The 17,730-nt window shown below is 36.7% G+C and overlaps 1 protein-coding gene across 3 annotated transcripts in view; it reads right to left on the bottom strand.

Moving 5' to 3' along the window:
- Positions 1 to 17,730, bottom strand: part of CCDC18 (coiled-coil domain containing 18) — a 137,057-nt gene that overhangs the window by 101,932 nt on the left and 17,395 nt on the right. For all 3 annotated transcript variants that reach the window (XM_039236484.1, XM_039236482.1, XM_039236483.1), the window contains exons 8-12: positions 12,580 to 12,676; positions 10,445 to 10,566; positions 8,685 to 8,976; positions 6,020 to 6,144; positions 5,007 to 5,167 (exon numbers count right to left, since the gene is read on the bottom strand). In XM_039236484.1, the coding sequence (XP_039092415.1) occupies positions 5,007 to 5,167; positions 6,020 to 6,144; positions 8,685 to 8,976; positions 10,445 to 10,566; positions 12,580 to 12,676 (797 nt within the window). The remainder of the gene's footprint in view (positions 1 to 5,006; positions 5,168 to 6,019; positions 6,145 to 8,684; positions 8,977 to 10,444; positions 10,567 to 12,579; positions 12,677 to 17,730) is intronic.

Raw genomic sequence — 17,730 nt, 5'->3', positions numbered from 1 at the left:
ATATCAGTCCTGGTAATAATATTTATTGGATTTAACACCAAAAACAAAAGCAAAAAGTAAAAATAAACAGGTGGGACTATATCAAACTAAAAACCTCTTTACAGCAAAAGAAACCATCAACAGGGCATCTGAGTGGCTCAGTCGGTTGAGCGTCCGACTTCAGCTCAGGTCATGATCTCATGGTTTGTGGGCTCAAGCCCCGCATGGGCTCTGTGTTGACAGCTTAGAGCCTGGAGCCTGCTTCGGATCCTGTGTCTCCCTCTCTGTCTGCCCCTCCCCTGCTCATGCTGCCTCTCTCTCTCTCTGTCTCAGAAATAAATAAAAAACTTAAAAAAAAAAAAAAACCATCAACAAAATGAAAAGACAATCTACAGAATGGGAGAAAATATTTGTACATTTGTATCTGACAAGGGAGTAATATCCAAAATACAGAGGTGCTTGGGTGGCTCAGATTGGATAAGCGGTCGACTTCAGTCCACGTCATGATCTCATGGTTCAGGAGTTCAAGCCCCGCGTCGGGCTCTGTGCTGACAGCTCAGAGCCTGGAGCCTGCTTCAGATTTTGTCTCCCTCTCTCTCTGTCTCTCTCAAAAGTAAACATTAAAGTAAATATATATATATATATATATATACATATATATATATATATACACACACACACACAAAATACATAAACACTCATATAACCCAATAGCAAAAAACCCAAACAACCCAATTAAAAAATGGGCAGAAGATCTACATAAGACATTTTTTCAAATTAGACATGAATGGCCAACAGACAAATGAAAAGATGTTCAATCCTGCCAATCATCAAAGAAATGCAAATCAAAATCACAATGAGGTATCACTTCATACCTACAAAAATGGCTATCATCAAAAAGATGAGAAATAAACATAGGTTGACAATGTGGAGAAAAGGAAACCCTTGTGCCCTGTTGCTGAGCATGTAAAGTGATTCAGCCACTATGGAAAATAGCATAAAATTTCCTTTAAAAAATTAAAAAGAGAATTACCACATGATGCAGTAATTCCACTTCTGAATATTTACCTGGATGAAAAGAAATCAGTATCTGCATTCCTATGTTCATTGCAGCATTATGTACAATAGCCATAGAAGTAATTGAAGCATCCGTGGACGGATGCATGGATAAACAGAATGTAGTACACACACGTGTATACACACACACACACACACACACTGAAATACTATTTAGCCATAAAAAGGACATCTTTTTACTTGTGACAACATAAATGAAACTTGAAGACATTAGGTTTAATGATAAGCCAGGCAGAGAAAGACAAATACTTTATGATCTCACTTATAAGGGAAATCTAAAAAAAACCCCAAAAAACAAAAAGCCAAACTCATAGAGAACAGAGTTGTGTTTGCCAGAGGTAGGGGTTAGTGGTAGGAAAAATGGGTAAATGTGGTCAAAAGGGACAAACTTTCAGTTATAAGATAAACAACTCCAGGGTATAGATATAATGTAAAGCATGGTGACTATAGTTAATAATAGTATATTGTACATTTGAAAATTATTGAGAGAGTAGATCTTAAAAACTCTCATACCTCCTCAAAATTTGTTACTTATCTGTGATGGACATTTAAATAGACTTAACTGTGGTTATCATTTCAAAATATACACAAATATCATATTATTATGTCATATACCTAAAACGAATACGATGTTATATGTCAATTATATATCAATAAAAAAATTAGCTGGAGTAACTATAATAACGTATCTTAAAAAATGTTTATTCATTTTTGAGAGAGAGAGAGAGAGGGAGACAGAATGCAAGCAGGAACAGAGGAGAGACAGAGAGAGGGAGACACAGAGCTCAAAGTTGGCTCCAGGCTCTGTGCTGTTAGCATAGAGCCAGAGCAGAGCAGAGCAAGGCATGGACCTTGAGATCGTGACCTGAGCTGAACTCAGATGCTTAACTGACTGATCCGCCTAGGTACCCCAGCTGGAGTAACTATATTAATTTTAGACAAAGCAGAGTTCATTTTCTTTTTTTTTTTTTTCCTTCCAGAATTTCTTTTTTTTTTTTTTTTTACAAATAGTTTATTGTCAAATTAGTTTCTACATAACACTCAGTGCTCATCCCCAAAGGGCCCCTCCTCCTTCCCAACCCCCCCTCCCCCCCACATCCATCAGTCCTCAGTTTTTGTCAGCATTCAAGAGTCTCTCATGGTTTGCCTCTCTCCCTTTCCCCCACCATTTCCGCCCTTCTTCTCCCCCTTGGTCCTCCGTCAAGTTCCTCCTAATCCTCCTATACGTGCAAACATATGGTATTTGTCCTTCTCTGCCTGACTTATTTCGCTCAGCATAACACCCTCAAGGTCCATCCATGTTGCTACACATGGCCAGATTTCATTGTTTCTCATTGCCATGTAGTATTCCATGGTATAGATAAACCACATCTTCTTGATCCATTCGTCTGTTGATGGACACTTAGGCTCTTTCCATGTTTTAGCTATTGTGGAGAGTAGACAAAGCAGAGTTCAGACTCACAGAACTAAAAGGATAAATTAACAAACTCACATATATATCTGAAGATTTCAAGACTTTTTCCTCAGTAATTGATAGAACAAGTATGGAGAAAATCAATCAGTAGGGGGAAAGAAGACTCAAGCTACTATAAATACGTTTAAGGGGTGCCTGGGTGGCTCATTTGGTTAAGCGTCAGACTTCAGCTCAGGTCATGATCTCACAGTTTGTGGTTTCAAGCCCCGCATCAGGCTGTGTGCTGACAGCATGGAGTCTGGAGCTTGCTTTGGATTGTGTCTCCCTCTCTCTCTGCTCCTCCCCAACTCGCACTCTCTCTCTCACAAATAAACATTAAAAATTTTTTTTTAATAAATAAGTTTAACATTTAGACATTCACTCTATCCAATAATCCCCAGAATACACAATTTTTTCAATTGCATTTAGAACATGCATCAAGATAGTCCATCCATATGCTAGCTAATAAACTAAATCTCAAAACACTTTTAAAAACTGAAATCAGGTTAATTCATGAAGTTGTTTAATAGAAACAACTTAATGTCCACTACTAATAACAAAAAGACATTTGGAAAATTCTAAATATTTGGAAATAAACACACACAAGAGATATTATAAGATATTTTGAAGTGAATAAAATGAAAATACAACACATAAATATAAGTGGGATGCAGATACAGCATTACCTAAAGAGAAGTATTTTATACCCTTAAATACTTATTATTAGAAAAGGTTTAAAATCAATCATATAAGCTTTCACTTTAAAAAAAAGTTAAAGACAGAATTAAACCCAAAGAAAATTAAGGAGTACAAGGATCCTGAGGAAAATGTGGTTATTTTGGGTTTTTTTGTTTGTATGATTAACATGGCATGTTACGTTAGCTTCAGGTGTACAAACACTAATTCAACATTTCTATATATTACTCAGTGTTCATCATGATAACTGCACTCTTTTCTCTTTTTTACATTTATTTAATTTTGAGAGATAGAGACAGACAAAGCACGAGAGATAGGGGCAGAGAGAGAGGGAGACACAGAATCCGAAGCAGGCTCCAGGCTCCGAGCTGTCAGCACAGAGACTGATCCAGGGCTCCAACCCACGAATCCCGAGATCATGACCTAAAGCCGAATTCTGAGGCTTAAGCAATTCAGTCACCCAGGTGTCCCATGATAAGTGCACTCTTAATACCCTTTTATCTATTTCACTCTTTCTCCCCAGTCACCTCCCCTCTAGCAGCTACCAATTTGTTCTCCATAGTTTAGAGCATTTTTTGGGTCTGTTTTTCTCTGTTCATTTGGTTTGTTCATTCTTAAATTCCACATATGAATAAAATCATATGGTATTTGTCTTTCTCTGTCTGACTTATTTCACTTAGCATAATAACCTCCAGCTCCAGCTATGCTGTTGCAAAAGGCAGGATCTCATTCCTTTTTATGGCGGAATATTCCAGTGTGTATTCCACAACCCATATCTACACACCACATCTTCTGTACCCATTCATCTATCAGTGGACACTTGGGTTGCTTCCATATCTTGGCTATCATAAATAATGCCACAATAAACATAGAAATGCATATACCTTTCTGAATTAATGTTTTTGTTTTCTTTGGGTAAATACCCAGTAGTGAAATTACTGGATTATACAGTATTTCTATTTTTAATTTTTTTTTACTATAATTTATTGCCAAGTTAGCTAACATACAGTGTATATAGTATGTTCTTGGTTCTGTTTTTAAGGAACCTTCATACTGTTTTCCACAGTGGCTACACCAGTTTGCATTCCCACCAACAGTGGACAAGTGTTGCTTTTTCTCTACATCTTCAACAACACTTGTTATTCCTTGTGTTTTAGATTTTAGCCACTCTGACAGGGGTGAGGTGATGTCTTACTGAGGGTTTGATTTGCATTTCCCTGATGATCAGTGATGTTGAACATTTTTTTCATGTGTCTGTTGGCCATTTGTATATCTTCTGATGAAAATGTTTGATATTTTACTTGTGGTGATAGTTACAAGGGTATAGACATGAAAAAATATACATTTAACAAAACATACCAAACTTTGTTATTTTAAATGGTTGTGTCTTACTGTAAGTAAATTTTACTTCAGTAAAGTACATTTTTTGATGTTTTTAAATCTATTTTTGAGACAGAGGGAGAGAGGGAGGAGTACAGAGAGAGGGAGACAGAGAATCTCAAGCAGACTCTGCACTTTCAGCAGACGGCCTGACATAGGGCTTGAACTCACAAATCATGAGATCATGGCCTGAGCCAAAACGAAGAGTTGGATGCTTACCTGACTGAGCCACCCAAGGGTGGCTTTATCACTTTTAAAGAATAATGCAAAGTTCAACAATTTTGAAATTCTTGCTGTCTTACCAACTCGTAACTAGTAATAACAGATTACTGATGATACCAACTAAACATCTGACAATCCATTCCTCTAAAAAACTATCATAAACAACTTTGAATTAAAGAATTCAATTTAATATACTCACCTAATTGACTACTTCCTAGTTTTACCGGTTCCATCTCTACACTATTTAATTTGCCACTTTCTTGTTTGTTATTACAAGCAATAAGATTCTGAGATAATTGATTTGCGGCCAGGTTTGCCTGAAGCTTTTGAATTTCTGCCTCCTTTATTGCAAGTTTAATCCTGGAATAAAATAAAATACAACAAAAACTATTAGAAAGACCTATATAAATATCTCATACAATTTTTACCTTTCAAGTTGGCAAAAATTTTAACTCTGATATTAGTTAACTATTGGGCAGGATGTAGGAATTCTTACATACCACGGATGGGAATGTAAACAGGTGCAGCTACTTTAAAAACTTGATAGTACCTAGTGAAAGTAAAAATGACCTAGCTATAACCTAGCAATTTCACTTTTAGGAATATACACTAGAGAAACTCTAGCATATTGTATAAGGAAACAAATAAAGGTATGTACTTTGCAGCACTGTTTGTAACATAAGAAAACTACAAACAAGGTACTATCAATAAGTGGTGACACACTTCTAGGACAGACTCCTATACAGCTATTAAAACTACCTACATTAATCTACCCATTGATCTGTCACTCTACCTACCTACCTCATCATGTATGAATTTAAAAAGTAATGCAGAGTAAAGAAGCAAAATTACAAACATCATAAGCATATATATTTTGCATGTATGTGTGAATGTAAACATATACAAAATGGACTGAAGAATACGTACCGAATTTATGATGGTGGATACTTAAGAGGAGAATTGAGACTAGTGAGAATGATCAGTGAGGTATTATCCACCCTGTAATGGTCTATGTTTTACTTAAACACATTTGAAAACAATATCACAGAATATTAAGAATGAATTCTTAGTTGTGGAATCACAGACGTTTGTTATAATACTCGCTGAACTTTTCTGTATATTTTTCATCTTCTCAATTAGGGATTTTAATTTAATTACCAATTAAAAAATAAACCTTGTATTTGCTACAGCTTCAGCATCTGAAAACCATACCTCAATTCTGAAATCAGCATTTTATTTGCCTCACAGCAGTGAATGTAATTATCTTCCTTGTTTGACAAATTACTCATCTGGTGCTTAGAAAGAGATGATTTAAAGCCAAATGTTTCCTTTCTCAACTGCAAATTTAAAAAGAGACATATATACAGTTATAATATTTATGATGCAATTGTTTTATTCAGAATTCCAATTTTGAAAAATTGTGTGAATTTAACAGAAACAACCTAATGTTCGTCAATAGGATAAATATATAAATACATTATGAAATACTGAGATAACAGGAGAATCACAATAGTTAAAATAAACCTGCATTACATAAATCATTATGGAGATATCACACAATACAGTATGTGAAAAACAATACAGGCACATATAGCATTTCCCAAAATACTTTAGCTATACTTTTAAAAATAAAATAAAATAGGTAAGCAAAAAAACAAATAAATAAAATAAAATTGGTAAGTCTACCACCCATTCAAATATATTTGAAACCGGGGCATCCTAGGTGCCACAGTTGGTTAGGAGTCCGATTCCTGATCTTGGCTGGGATCCAACCATTCGTGAGTTTAAGCACCGCATCAAGCTCTGAGCTGATGGCGCGGAGCCTGTTGGGGATTCCATCTCTCCTTCTCTCTGACCCTCCTCCACTTGTATTTTCTCTTTCTCTCTCAAAATAAATAAACTTAAAATTAAAAAATATATATATATCTGAAACCAGCCATGGCACATTTATATAGTTTTCTCCCAATCTCATCTTTATTTTACAGTTATCAATAACAGATTTCTGACATAGTTATACTTACCTTGTTTCTAATCTCACTTTTACATATGGTCATATACGTAACTGAAAGAAATGAGGGCCATCTGCTACCATAAAAACATTTTAATAAGTACATGAAAAGTTGCTCCACATTATTAGTCATTAGAACAATGTAAATTAAAACCACAATGTGGGGCACCTGGGTGGCTCAGTCAGTTAAGCAGCCGACTTCAGCTCAGGTCATGGTCTTGTGGTTCATGGGCTCAAGCCCCATGTCAGGCTCTGCGCTGGAGCCTGCTTTGTGTGAAGCCTGCTTCGGATTCTGTGTCTCCCTCTCTCTCTGCCCCATCCCACCCCCCACTCACTCTCTGTCTGTGTCTCTCAAAAATAAATAAACGTTAAAAAAAACTTTTTTTAAAAACCCACAATGTGACTGGTACAGCCCCTCTGGAAAACAGTGTGGAGGTTCCTCAGGAAACTAACAATAGAACTCCCTTATGACCCAGCAATAGCACTGCTAGGAATTTACCCAAGGGATACAGAAATGCTGAGGCATAGGAGCACATGTACCCCAATGTTCATAGCAGCACTCTCCACAATAGCTAAAACATGGAAAGAGCCTAAGTGTCCATCAACAGACGAATGGATCAAGAAGATGTGGTTTATCTATACCATGGAATACTACATGGCAATGAGAAACAATGAAATCTGGCCATGTGTAGCAACATGGATGGACCTTGAGGGTGTTATGCTGAGCGAAATAAGTCAGGCAGAGAAGGACAAATACCATATGTTTGCACGTATAGGAGGATTAGGAGGAACTTGACGGAGGACCAAGGGGGAGAAGAAGGGCGGAAATGGTGGGGGAAAGGGAGAGAGGCAAACCATGAGAGACTCTTGAATGCTGACAAAAACTGAGGACTGATGGATGTGGGGGGGAGGGGGGGATGGGCATGAAGGAGGGCACTTTGGGGATGAGCACTGAGTGTTATGTAGAAACTAATTTGACAATAAACTATTTGTAAAAAACAAAAAAACAAAAAAACAAAAAAACCCACAATGTGATACCACTTCACACTCACTAAGATGGCTACAATCTAAAAGACAGACAATAACAAATGTTGGCTAGGTTGTAGAAAAACAGGAACCCTCGTACATTCCTGGTATGAATGTAAAATGGTACAGCAACTTTGGAAAACAGTTCAGTATAACTTTACCATATGACCCAGCAATTCCATTCCTAGATATCTACTCATGAGAAATGAAAGAATGTCCACAGAGACTTGTATGCAAATATTCGTAGCAGTATTGTTCGTAACAGTCCAAACATGGAAGCAACCCAAATGTCTATCTACTTTACTGGTGAACGGTTAAATAAGATGTGCAATAGCCATACAAGTGAATAATATTCAACAATAAAAAGATATGGAGTACTGATACATATCACAATGAATGATCCTCAAAACTTTTTAGAATGCAAAACACCATATATTGTATAATTTCATTTACATGAAATATCCAAAAAAGATAAATCTCTAGAGGCAGAAAATACATTAGTGGTTCCCTAGGGGTGAGTGTGGTATAGGGATCTTCTGAATGATAAAAATGTTTGAAAACTAGATTGCGGTTTTTTAAAAAAAAGGTTTTTTTTTTTTTTTTAAAAAGCAGTTTTTTAAAACATCCTGTGCCATTTTTACATTCTTACATACTCATATATACGTCTGAGAGACTAAGAAAGGGCAGGAGCAGAAAAAAAAAAGGGATTAGGTAGAAAAGAAATTCATGACTAAGAATATAGCTACGTTAAAAAAAAAAAAACCATATAAAGTAAAAGCTAATAAAACAACCAGAAAATGATGATCTCTTATAAAACATTTCAGTAAAAGTTTCCATACTTACTGGCAACTGGGACATAACTTTCTCCAGACTTCTCAGTTCCACCCTTGAACTCTCTATTTCTTGCTGACACAAATCCAGTCGCTCATTCTGTGCTGCAACACGGACCTTTAATTCTCGGTTTTCATTCATTAGAGAAAATTTTTCTCTAAGTACTTCGTCTTTGTCCTCTAACTCACTCTCTAGCTTCAGAATACTTTGTTTAGATTCAGTTAGTTGTGCCATAACTTCTGAATTTTTCACTGCCATGATCCTTAATTTTTCTTTTCCATTGTTATTTTCTTCTTTTAACTGCCTATGGAAAAAAAGTATAAAAATGAAAACAAAATATACATTCATTTCAGAAAATCTGATTTAGTTAATCTCACTTTTAAAATATTTTATTTTATTATTTATTTATTTATTTATTTTTTAATGTTTTATTTATTTCTAGGAGACAGAGAGAAAGACAGCGTGAGCAGGGGAGGGTCAGAGAGAGGGAGTCACAGACTGAAACAGGCTCCAGGCTGTGAACTGGCAGTCAGCACAGAGCCCGACGCGGGGCTCGAACCCACGAACCGCGAGATCATGACCTAAGCGAAAGTCGGACGCTTAACCGACTAAGCCACCCAGGCGCCCCTTAAAATATTTTAAAGTGGGGGCGTAAGTGAGAGGGAAATGGGTGATGGGCATTAAAGAAGGCACTTGTTGCGATGAGCACTGGGTGTTGTATGTACGCAATGAATCATGGGAATCTACTCCCCAAACCAAGAGCACACTGTATATACTGTATGTTAGCCAACTTGACAATAAATCATATTAAAAAAATAATTTAAAAAATTTAAAAATTTTCAAAACAGAAAATATTTTAAAGCTTTAATTTTGAAATATAATGCCCTTTCACATTTACTGAGTGCCTACTTTCTGTATTCCAGGCACTCACAACTTTATGTAGGTAGCATGATTATCACTGTTTATAGAGAAGGAAACCAAGGTATATAAAGGTTGTAACACCTTCCCAGTGTCTCACAGTAAGTAGGAAGGCAGGATAACTCCATTATCTTTGAAGCACTTGTGTTCCCTTTATAAAAGTATAAGACAGGAGATCTAACTGCCACGTCCTAATGTAACATATTGTAACTTCAAGAAAGTTTTAGGTTATATAAGGAAAAATCATGAACTAAGAGCCACAACTCTAAAAGATAGTAATCAACCATTAACAGATTATTAGGCAGTAATATTTTCATATTTCATATATATATCCTTGAATAAACATGTCAAATATCAGAACAATGTAATCTTTAGAACTGTTGGTGAATAGATAAATAAAACGTGGTTATATCCATATAATGGAATAATACTCAATTATAAAAATGAAATACTGATATACATCACAGTGAGTTCAGTTTCCTTTTTTGCACTTTTAACTCCTCTGAAATGAGAAAGTTAGATGAGGTGATTTTTCATGATTTGAAGAACACATATTTGACTAACCAACTAATGTTGTCACACTACAAGAACATCATGTCTGTGTTCATTTTCTCTAAATATACGCAAAGCAAATATGTTGATCGTATCACTCTGTTTACAAGTATATTAACATCAACACATTTTATTCATTAAAAATCCTAACATTATACCCAGAAAACAATTTCAGTCATGAAACCTAGCTTTCCACGTAATTTAAGGCCATAATTACAATATACAAAATATTCTATTTTAAAATGTTTCAGTTCTTTCTCCATTTCACACAAAACTCCTTTTTCTGCAACAAGATACTGTACCTTAATTTCTCTTTCAGAATTTCAAGGTCACTTTTATATACACCACACTTTTCCTGCAGTCTTTTATTTTCTTTTTCACAGCTAATTAAATTTTTCTCTAATATTTCTTCTTCAACTTGAACCTAAAACAATAATTTGTTTTAAGTGGACATACTACCGTGGTCATAAATCTTAGATGTTTCAAACTAAAAAGTAGTGATTTCAGAAATAAGCAAGAGAGTAGATTAAGTATTTCACACGTTTTAGTCCTCGGCCTTGTACTGAAAAGAGCAAAGTGAACTTTCTGGGCACTAACAAAGGACGGGGAAAGGGATGCTACCATGTGTCTGGAAATGGTTGAGAGCCTATGACAGATTTGCCAACCCGAAAGGAAGTGTTCTGGCCTCATAGGGCAAAGCAAGCAGTTCATGTAGGGATGCGGCATGAAGTTAACTAAAGGCTAACTATGCTGCAAATGTTCTGGAGAAATAATTTTTGAAATTTTAGCCATAGGATACTCCCACTGAAATCACAGTCCAAATCTAAAACAGGTAAAAGTCAAGCACTCAAGTGGGAGCGGTGGGATGTTGGAACTGGCAGATCTGCCTCTGTTACATCTACGTAACCGGAGGATTCTGCTGAGTGTGGTTTGAAACTGATAGTCCTAAGGAGACTAAAGGGTGAAAAAATCATCTTAACTTTCTCTTTTCCCTATAAAGTCCTCCCTCCTCCTGAGTATATTACCCCCATTAGGTATTCTATCTCCCCCTATAAATTACCTTTTTAAAAATCCCTCCTACAAAATTTCATTCCCACAGGGATCTTCTCCAAGGCCTTCAAAACGGTGATCTGATTTACACTTAAAACCAGTATCTAATGGGATTCTGATTTAAGAATTTTTCTTGAATTATAGTTGACATACAATGGTACATTAGTTTCAGGTGCGCAATACAGTGCTTCAGCAACACTATGCATTATGCTGTGCTCACCACAAGTGTAGCTACTATCATCTGACGCCACACATACTATCACAGTACAACTGACTATATTCCCTATGCTGTACCTTTCATCCCTGTGACTTAGACATTCTGTAACTGGAAGCTTGTATGTCCCATTTCCCTTCAGCAATTTCACCCAACCTCCAACCTCTTCCCTTCTGTCAGCCATCAATTCTCTGTATTTATGGGTCTGTTGTTTACCTTTTAGATTCCACATATAAGTGAAATTTTATGGTAGTTCTTTTTTACTAAACTTTTAATAATAGTATCTCTTCTACCCTTCTACTTTTCTTTGAACAGAAGCATTAACTTTCTCTTTTTCAATTACTATCTCAAGACGGAAGTCTCTCATGTTAGTATCTATCAACCAGACCTCTCTTCTGAGCTCAATGTCTGAATACTCAACACGTGGCCTTCCTCCAAACAGGTTTTTTATCCCTATGACTTGAAAATGTTTAGTGAGGGGCGCCTAGGTGGCTTAGTCGGTTAAGTGTCCGACTTTTGCTTAGGTCATGATCTCGCGGTTCGTGGGTTCGAGCCCCGCGTCGGGCTCTGTGCTGACTGCCAGCTCAGAGCCTGGAGCCTGTTTCAGTCTGTGACTCCCTCTCTCTCTGACCCTCCCCTGCTCACGCTGTCTCTCTCTCTCTCTCCTAGAAATAAATAAAACATTTGAAAAAAAAAAATGTTTAGTGAATGTAATAAGGCCGCAGAATCTTTTAAAGGGATTTTCCCTCTGAGAGGGAGGAGTAAGACTCTCTCAGGGTGGCAGGTCCAGGGAGACCAACTGAAGGCTATACAGTCTACTCTGTCTTCATCTTCATGGAAGTGATAGGAACGGATTTTCTGCTTCTACTTCTATAGCTCCAAACTCCGTTCACTCACCTCATCTTTCTTCATATTCTTTTCTTTTTCTTTAATTTGTTCTTCTCCTTGCCTCCATTCTTTTCCCACTTTGATACAAAAGTTTCTGCTCATTACAAGAAGATTAGAACACCAGCCTAAGCCAATATTTACAATTTTTTATTCCAATGATTTTATTACAAGGTCATAAAAATTGCTCCCTGCTTTAACTATAAACAAATATATTCTATTTATGTCCACTTTTACTTTTAGAATATGGGCAGTAACAAAAAAGCAATCTGCACAACTGCTTTTTACCTTTTCTAGTTTTTCAGCTACTTTTTCTTTATAATGTTGGAAAGCTTTACTCAGCTCTTCAGCATTATATAGTGCTTCATTCCTTTGTCGTTCAGCTCTAAAATTTAAAAAGGGAGAATAAAAGAATGCTATGCATTTGACTAGTGAAACTCCAAAGTAATCTATGTTTTATTATAAGGAATAATTAGGGACAAGCAGTACGAAAAAAGAATATTGGGCTTAAACTGCAAAATGAAGGATAGAGACTATAATAATTTCCTCACTCTATCAATGTGAAAAATAAAATATAAAGTATTCACATAAACTTTGAAACATATACATTCTTATGTGTTGGCAATTTTTTTCTTTATCTGGAAAAGACAGATTAGGGAAGTAGCCTAGGCTGTATAAATTTTCAAAAATCAGGTATTACAGAATCAGTCCATGGTCTAATATATTAAAAATACTCAGTAAATCCTGTGACCTTTGCAAAGGGCAAGCAAATTTTCAAAAAGGTATTTCAAAAGACAGTAGTAACTTCCAAAAGGTATAAAACTCTGAACAACAAAACCCACCCGCTATGAAGCACTGACATATTTTAGCCACACAGAAAAGTATGTATAAACATATACATGTACTCCCAATCAGAGTTTAATGAACACTTGACTTACTGGTAGAGGGAGAGAGAGAAAGCAAGCAAGAGAGAGGGCAGAGCTGGGGGCAGAGAGAGAGAGGGAAGAGAGAGAAAAAAGAGAAGGCGGGGGGAGGAGAATCTTAAGCAGGTTGCACACTCAGCAGAGCCTGATGTGGGGTTTGATATGACAACCTGGGATTATGACCTGAGCTGAAATCAGAAGTCTGACACTCCATCAACTGGGCCACCTAGGTACTCCTATATGAGAGTCGTTTTTATGCTCAACATCACTCATCATCAGGGAAACATAAATCAAAACCACAATGAGATACCACCTCACACTGGTCAGAATGGCTAAAAGTAACACCATAGGTAAACAACAGATGTTAGGGAGGATGCAGAGAAAAAGGAACCCTTTTACACTTTTGATGGGAATGCAACTGGGGCAGCCACTCTTGAAAACAGTATAGAGGCTCTTCAAAAAGGTAAAAATAGAGCTATCCTACAACCCAGCATTTGTACTACTGAGTATTTACCCAAAGAATACAAAAATACAGATTTGAAGGGGTACATACACTCTTATGTTTAAAGCAGCATTATAAACAACAGCCAAACTATGGAAAGAGTCCAAATATCCATGGACTGATGAATAAAGGAGATCTGGTATATACATATGCAATGGAGTATTACTCAGCCAGCAAAGATAATGAAATCTTGCCATTTGCACCGATGTGGATGGAGGTAGAGTGTATTATGCTCAGCAAAATAAGTCAGTTAAAGGAAAATACAATATGATTTCACTCATATGTGAACTGAGGAAACAAAACAGATGAACACAGAGGGGGAAAAAAGGAGGCAAACCATAAAACACACATTTAACTATAGAGAACAAACTGAGGGTTGATGGAGGGAGGTGGATGGGAGATGGGCTAAATGAGTGATTAGGTATTAAGGAGGGCACCTGTGATGAGCACTAAGTGTTGTAGGTAAGTGATGAGTCACTAAATTCTACACCCGAAACTAGTATTACACTGTATGTTAACTAACTGGAATTTAAAGAATTTAAGTAAAAACTTGAAAGAGAAAAAAAAAGTTTTGAAGACAAAAATGGAGATTATGGTTTTACCCTGTGTAAAAAGCTGTTATATTATTATACTGGAAAATATTATTAAACTAAAAAATTTTAAATCTTTATTAGTTTAAAAGTTACTTGACATGCATAGTTAATGGTTCCTTAGTCAAGGCTACCTACCAAATTTTATTTTAAAACACGCTTTATACAAAACCAGGGCACCTGGGTGGCTCAGTCGGTTAAGCACTTGGCTCTTGATTTCAACTCAGGTCATGATCTCAAGGTTTGTAGGTTCAAGCCCCATGTCAGGTTCCATACTAACAGTGCAGACCCTGCTTGGGAGTCTCTCTCTCTCTCTCTCTCTCTCTCTCTCTCTCTCGTGCGTGCGCGCTCTCGCTCTCTTGCTCTCTCTCTCTTGCTCTCTCTCTGCTCCTCCCCCACTCACATATATATGCACACGCTCTCTCTCAAAATAAATAAACTTAAAAAAAAGACATGCTTTATACAAAATAAATACTTTGGCATTACTTATGTATTCCTAAAAGAAGATCCAACTACACTTCCTCATGAATTTTATGCAGGAACTTAATTTCAGAAAAAAGGAAATATCATTACATTGATAATCATTATAAGGTTTCTAATCCCAATTCAGAATGTCAGTAACATGAAATTTTTAATGGAAAATGAAAAAATATTAAGAGACAAAAAGAACAAAATTTTTCTACTGATAAGTTTCTGAAATTTTTTTCACTTTAAAAGTTAGCTATAGGGAGAAGCCAAGATGGCAACAGCATGGAAGTCTTTTTTCTGTCTTGCTAACATGAAATACAGCCAGATCAACACTAAACCATCCTGCACACCTAGAAAACCGATTTGAGGATTAACACAACAATCTGCACAACCTGAACTACAGAACTCAGCAGGTACATGGCACGGAGAGGTGAACTGGGGGAGAGAGTAAGCCCAGAGAGCAGGAAGCTATTTTTGCTTGCGGACAGAGGAAAGAGACGAGGGGAGAGTATGGGAAAAGCACCCCCCAAAAAAGCAGCTGGAGAGAAAGTGGAAAAAAGGTGGAAACAGCTACAGGGACTAAACTTAACAGGAAGAAAGGAGAAAGAAGAGGGTTCAAATTCCATTAAGACTCTATAGACAGGGGGAGCGCAGAGTCTGAAACTCCACAGCTCGAATACCTAGTGGTGCTCTGGTAGGAAGGGCAAATTCCCAAGAGAAGAGTAGGTCTGGAAGGTCCTCGGGCCACATGAGATTTTCCATCATCCTGGAAACGCTGCTGCTACACAACTGCATGAGCTTTTTCTGGGGCAGGCTGGCACTCAGCTGCGTCTCTAGACATTGGCAGCAGCAAGGTCTTGCTAGTGTTCCTGGGTGTGGCTGGCACCCAGCCACTGCTTGATGAGACGATCTGAGCAGATCAAAACTAGTCCCTCAGAAGTGAAGGGCTGGGAAACACAGCTGCATTTCAGATAAAACTCAGGAGCAAGGTGCCACCTGGCAACCTGACAGCATGGTTATGGACAGTGAAAAAGCAGGGAGTAGGCTGAAATTGAAGACAAAGGATGGGTGTGCAATTCCTGGTCGGGGAGAGCACAGAGTTCTGATACTACACTGGGTACCTAGGTGATGCCATTTTTACCCTGCCTGCGCATGTGCATACACACCTACAGGCGCCACAACAATCCACCCCAGTAAGCTAAATGGTGCCATCTAGAGAACAGAGCCATTACACTAAGCCCCGCCCAACTGGGCCAATCTCACTCTTCAGGAACACCACAAATGTCTCCACCTGCTTGATTTACCGACTATAAAGTGCTTCATAGTTTGACTTCTAGAGGAAAACAATGTAATATCAATCGTATTTCAGTCTGTTCACTGGCCCATCTATTCAATTTTCTTTTTTTCCTTCTTTTTCATTTCTTTTCTTTTACTTGAATACAGAAAAATAAAAAATTTGTTTTTATTTTCAATTTATATTAAAAATATTTGTCTTTTTTGGACCAGATTTTTTACTTTTTTGTACATTTTTAAAATTCGATTTTAATTCCATCATTTCAAGTTATTCTGTTTCACTGCATTCATTTTCTCAAACTTTCAAACCTTTCTTTCTGTTTTTTGGCTTTTGTATGTTTGTTTCTTTCTTTTTCCTTTTCTTTTTCCCTTTTTCTCTAATCAATTAAGTCCCTTTCAATAACCAGACCAAAACACACCTAGGACCTAGCATCACTTATTTTGATTTTGTGTGTGTGTTGTCTTTAATTATTTAATTTTAATTTTTTCCTTTTTTTCTCATTAATCAAGCTCTTTTCAATAACCAAACCAAAACACACCTAGGATCTAGCATTACTTATTTGATTTTGTGTGTGTGTATGTGTGTGTTGTTTTTAATTTTTTAATTAAAAATTTTTTTCCCTTTTTTCTCTCTAATCAATCAAGCTCCTTTCAATAACCAGACCAAAATACACCTAGGATCTAGCATCATTTATTTGATTTTCTGTGTGCGTTTGCTGTTTTAATTTTTTTAATTTTAATTTTCCCCGTTTTTCTCTATTCAATCAAGCTCCTTTTAAATAACCAGACCAAAGCATACCTAGGATCTAGAATCATTTATTTGATTTTTCTTTGTATGCATGTGTTGTTTTCAATTTTTTAATTAAAAAAATTATTATTATTTTGTTAATTCCTTCTCTTCCTTCAAAATGACGAAACCAAGGAATTCGCTCCAAAAGAAAGAGCAGGAAGAAACAACAGCCAGGGACTTAATCAACACAGATACAAGCAAGATGTCTAAACCAAAATTTAGAATCACGACGATAAGAATACAAGCTGGGGTCAAAAACAGATTAGAATCCCTCTCTATGGAGATAAAAGAAGTAAAACTAGTCAGGATGAAATAAAAAATGCTATAACTGAGCTGCAATCTTGAATGGATGCCACAGTGGCAAGGATGGATGAGGCAGAGAAGTGAATCAGTGATACAGAGGACAAACTTATGGAAATAATGAAGCAGAAAAAAAGAGGGAGAGTAAAGCAAAAGAGCACTATTTAAGAATAAGAGAAATCAGTGACTCATTAAAAAGGAAAACATCAGGATCATGAAGAGAGAAAAAGGGGTAGAAAGGTTATGTGAGTAAATCATAGCGGAAAACTTTCCTAACCTGGGGAAAGACACAGACATCAAAATCCAGGCAGCACAGAGGACTCCCAAAGATTCAACAAAAACCAACAATCAACAAGGCATATCATTGTCAAATTCACAGAATACTCAGGCAAGTAAAGAATCTTGAAAGCATGGGGAAAAAAAGTCCTTAACCTACAAAGGAAGACAGATCAGGTTTGCAGCAGACCTATCCACAGAAACTTGGCAGGCCAGAAAAGAGCGGCAGGATATATTCTATCTGCTGAATTGGAAAAGTATACAGGCGAGAATTTGTTATCCAGCAAAGCTGTCATT

The sequence above is a fragment of the Hyaena hyaena genome, unplaced genomic scaffold (genome assembly GCF_003009895.1).
Source record: "Hyaena hyaena isolate Hyena2069 unplaced genomic scaffold, ASM300989v1 scaffold_111, whole genome shotgun sequence".
Taxonomy (NCBI): Eukaryota; Metazoa; Chordata; class Mammalia; order Carnivora; family Hyaenidae; genus Hyaena; species Hyaena hyaena.
This window is presented reverse-complemented; position numbering and strand designations above follow the sequence as displayed.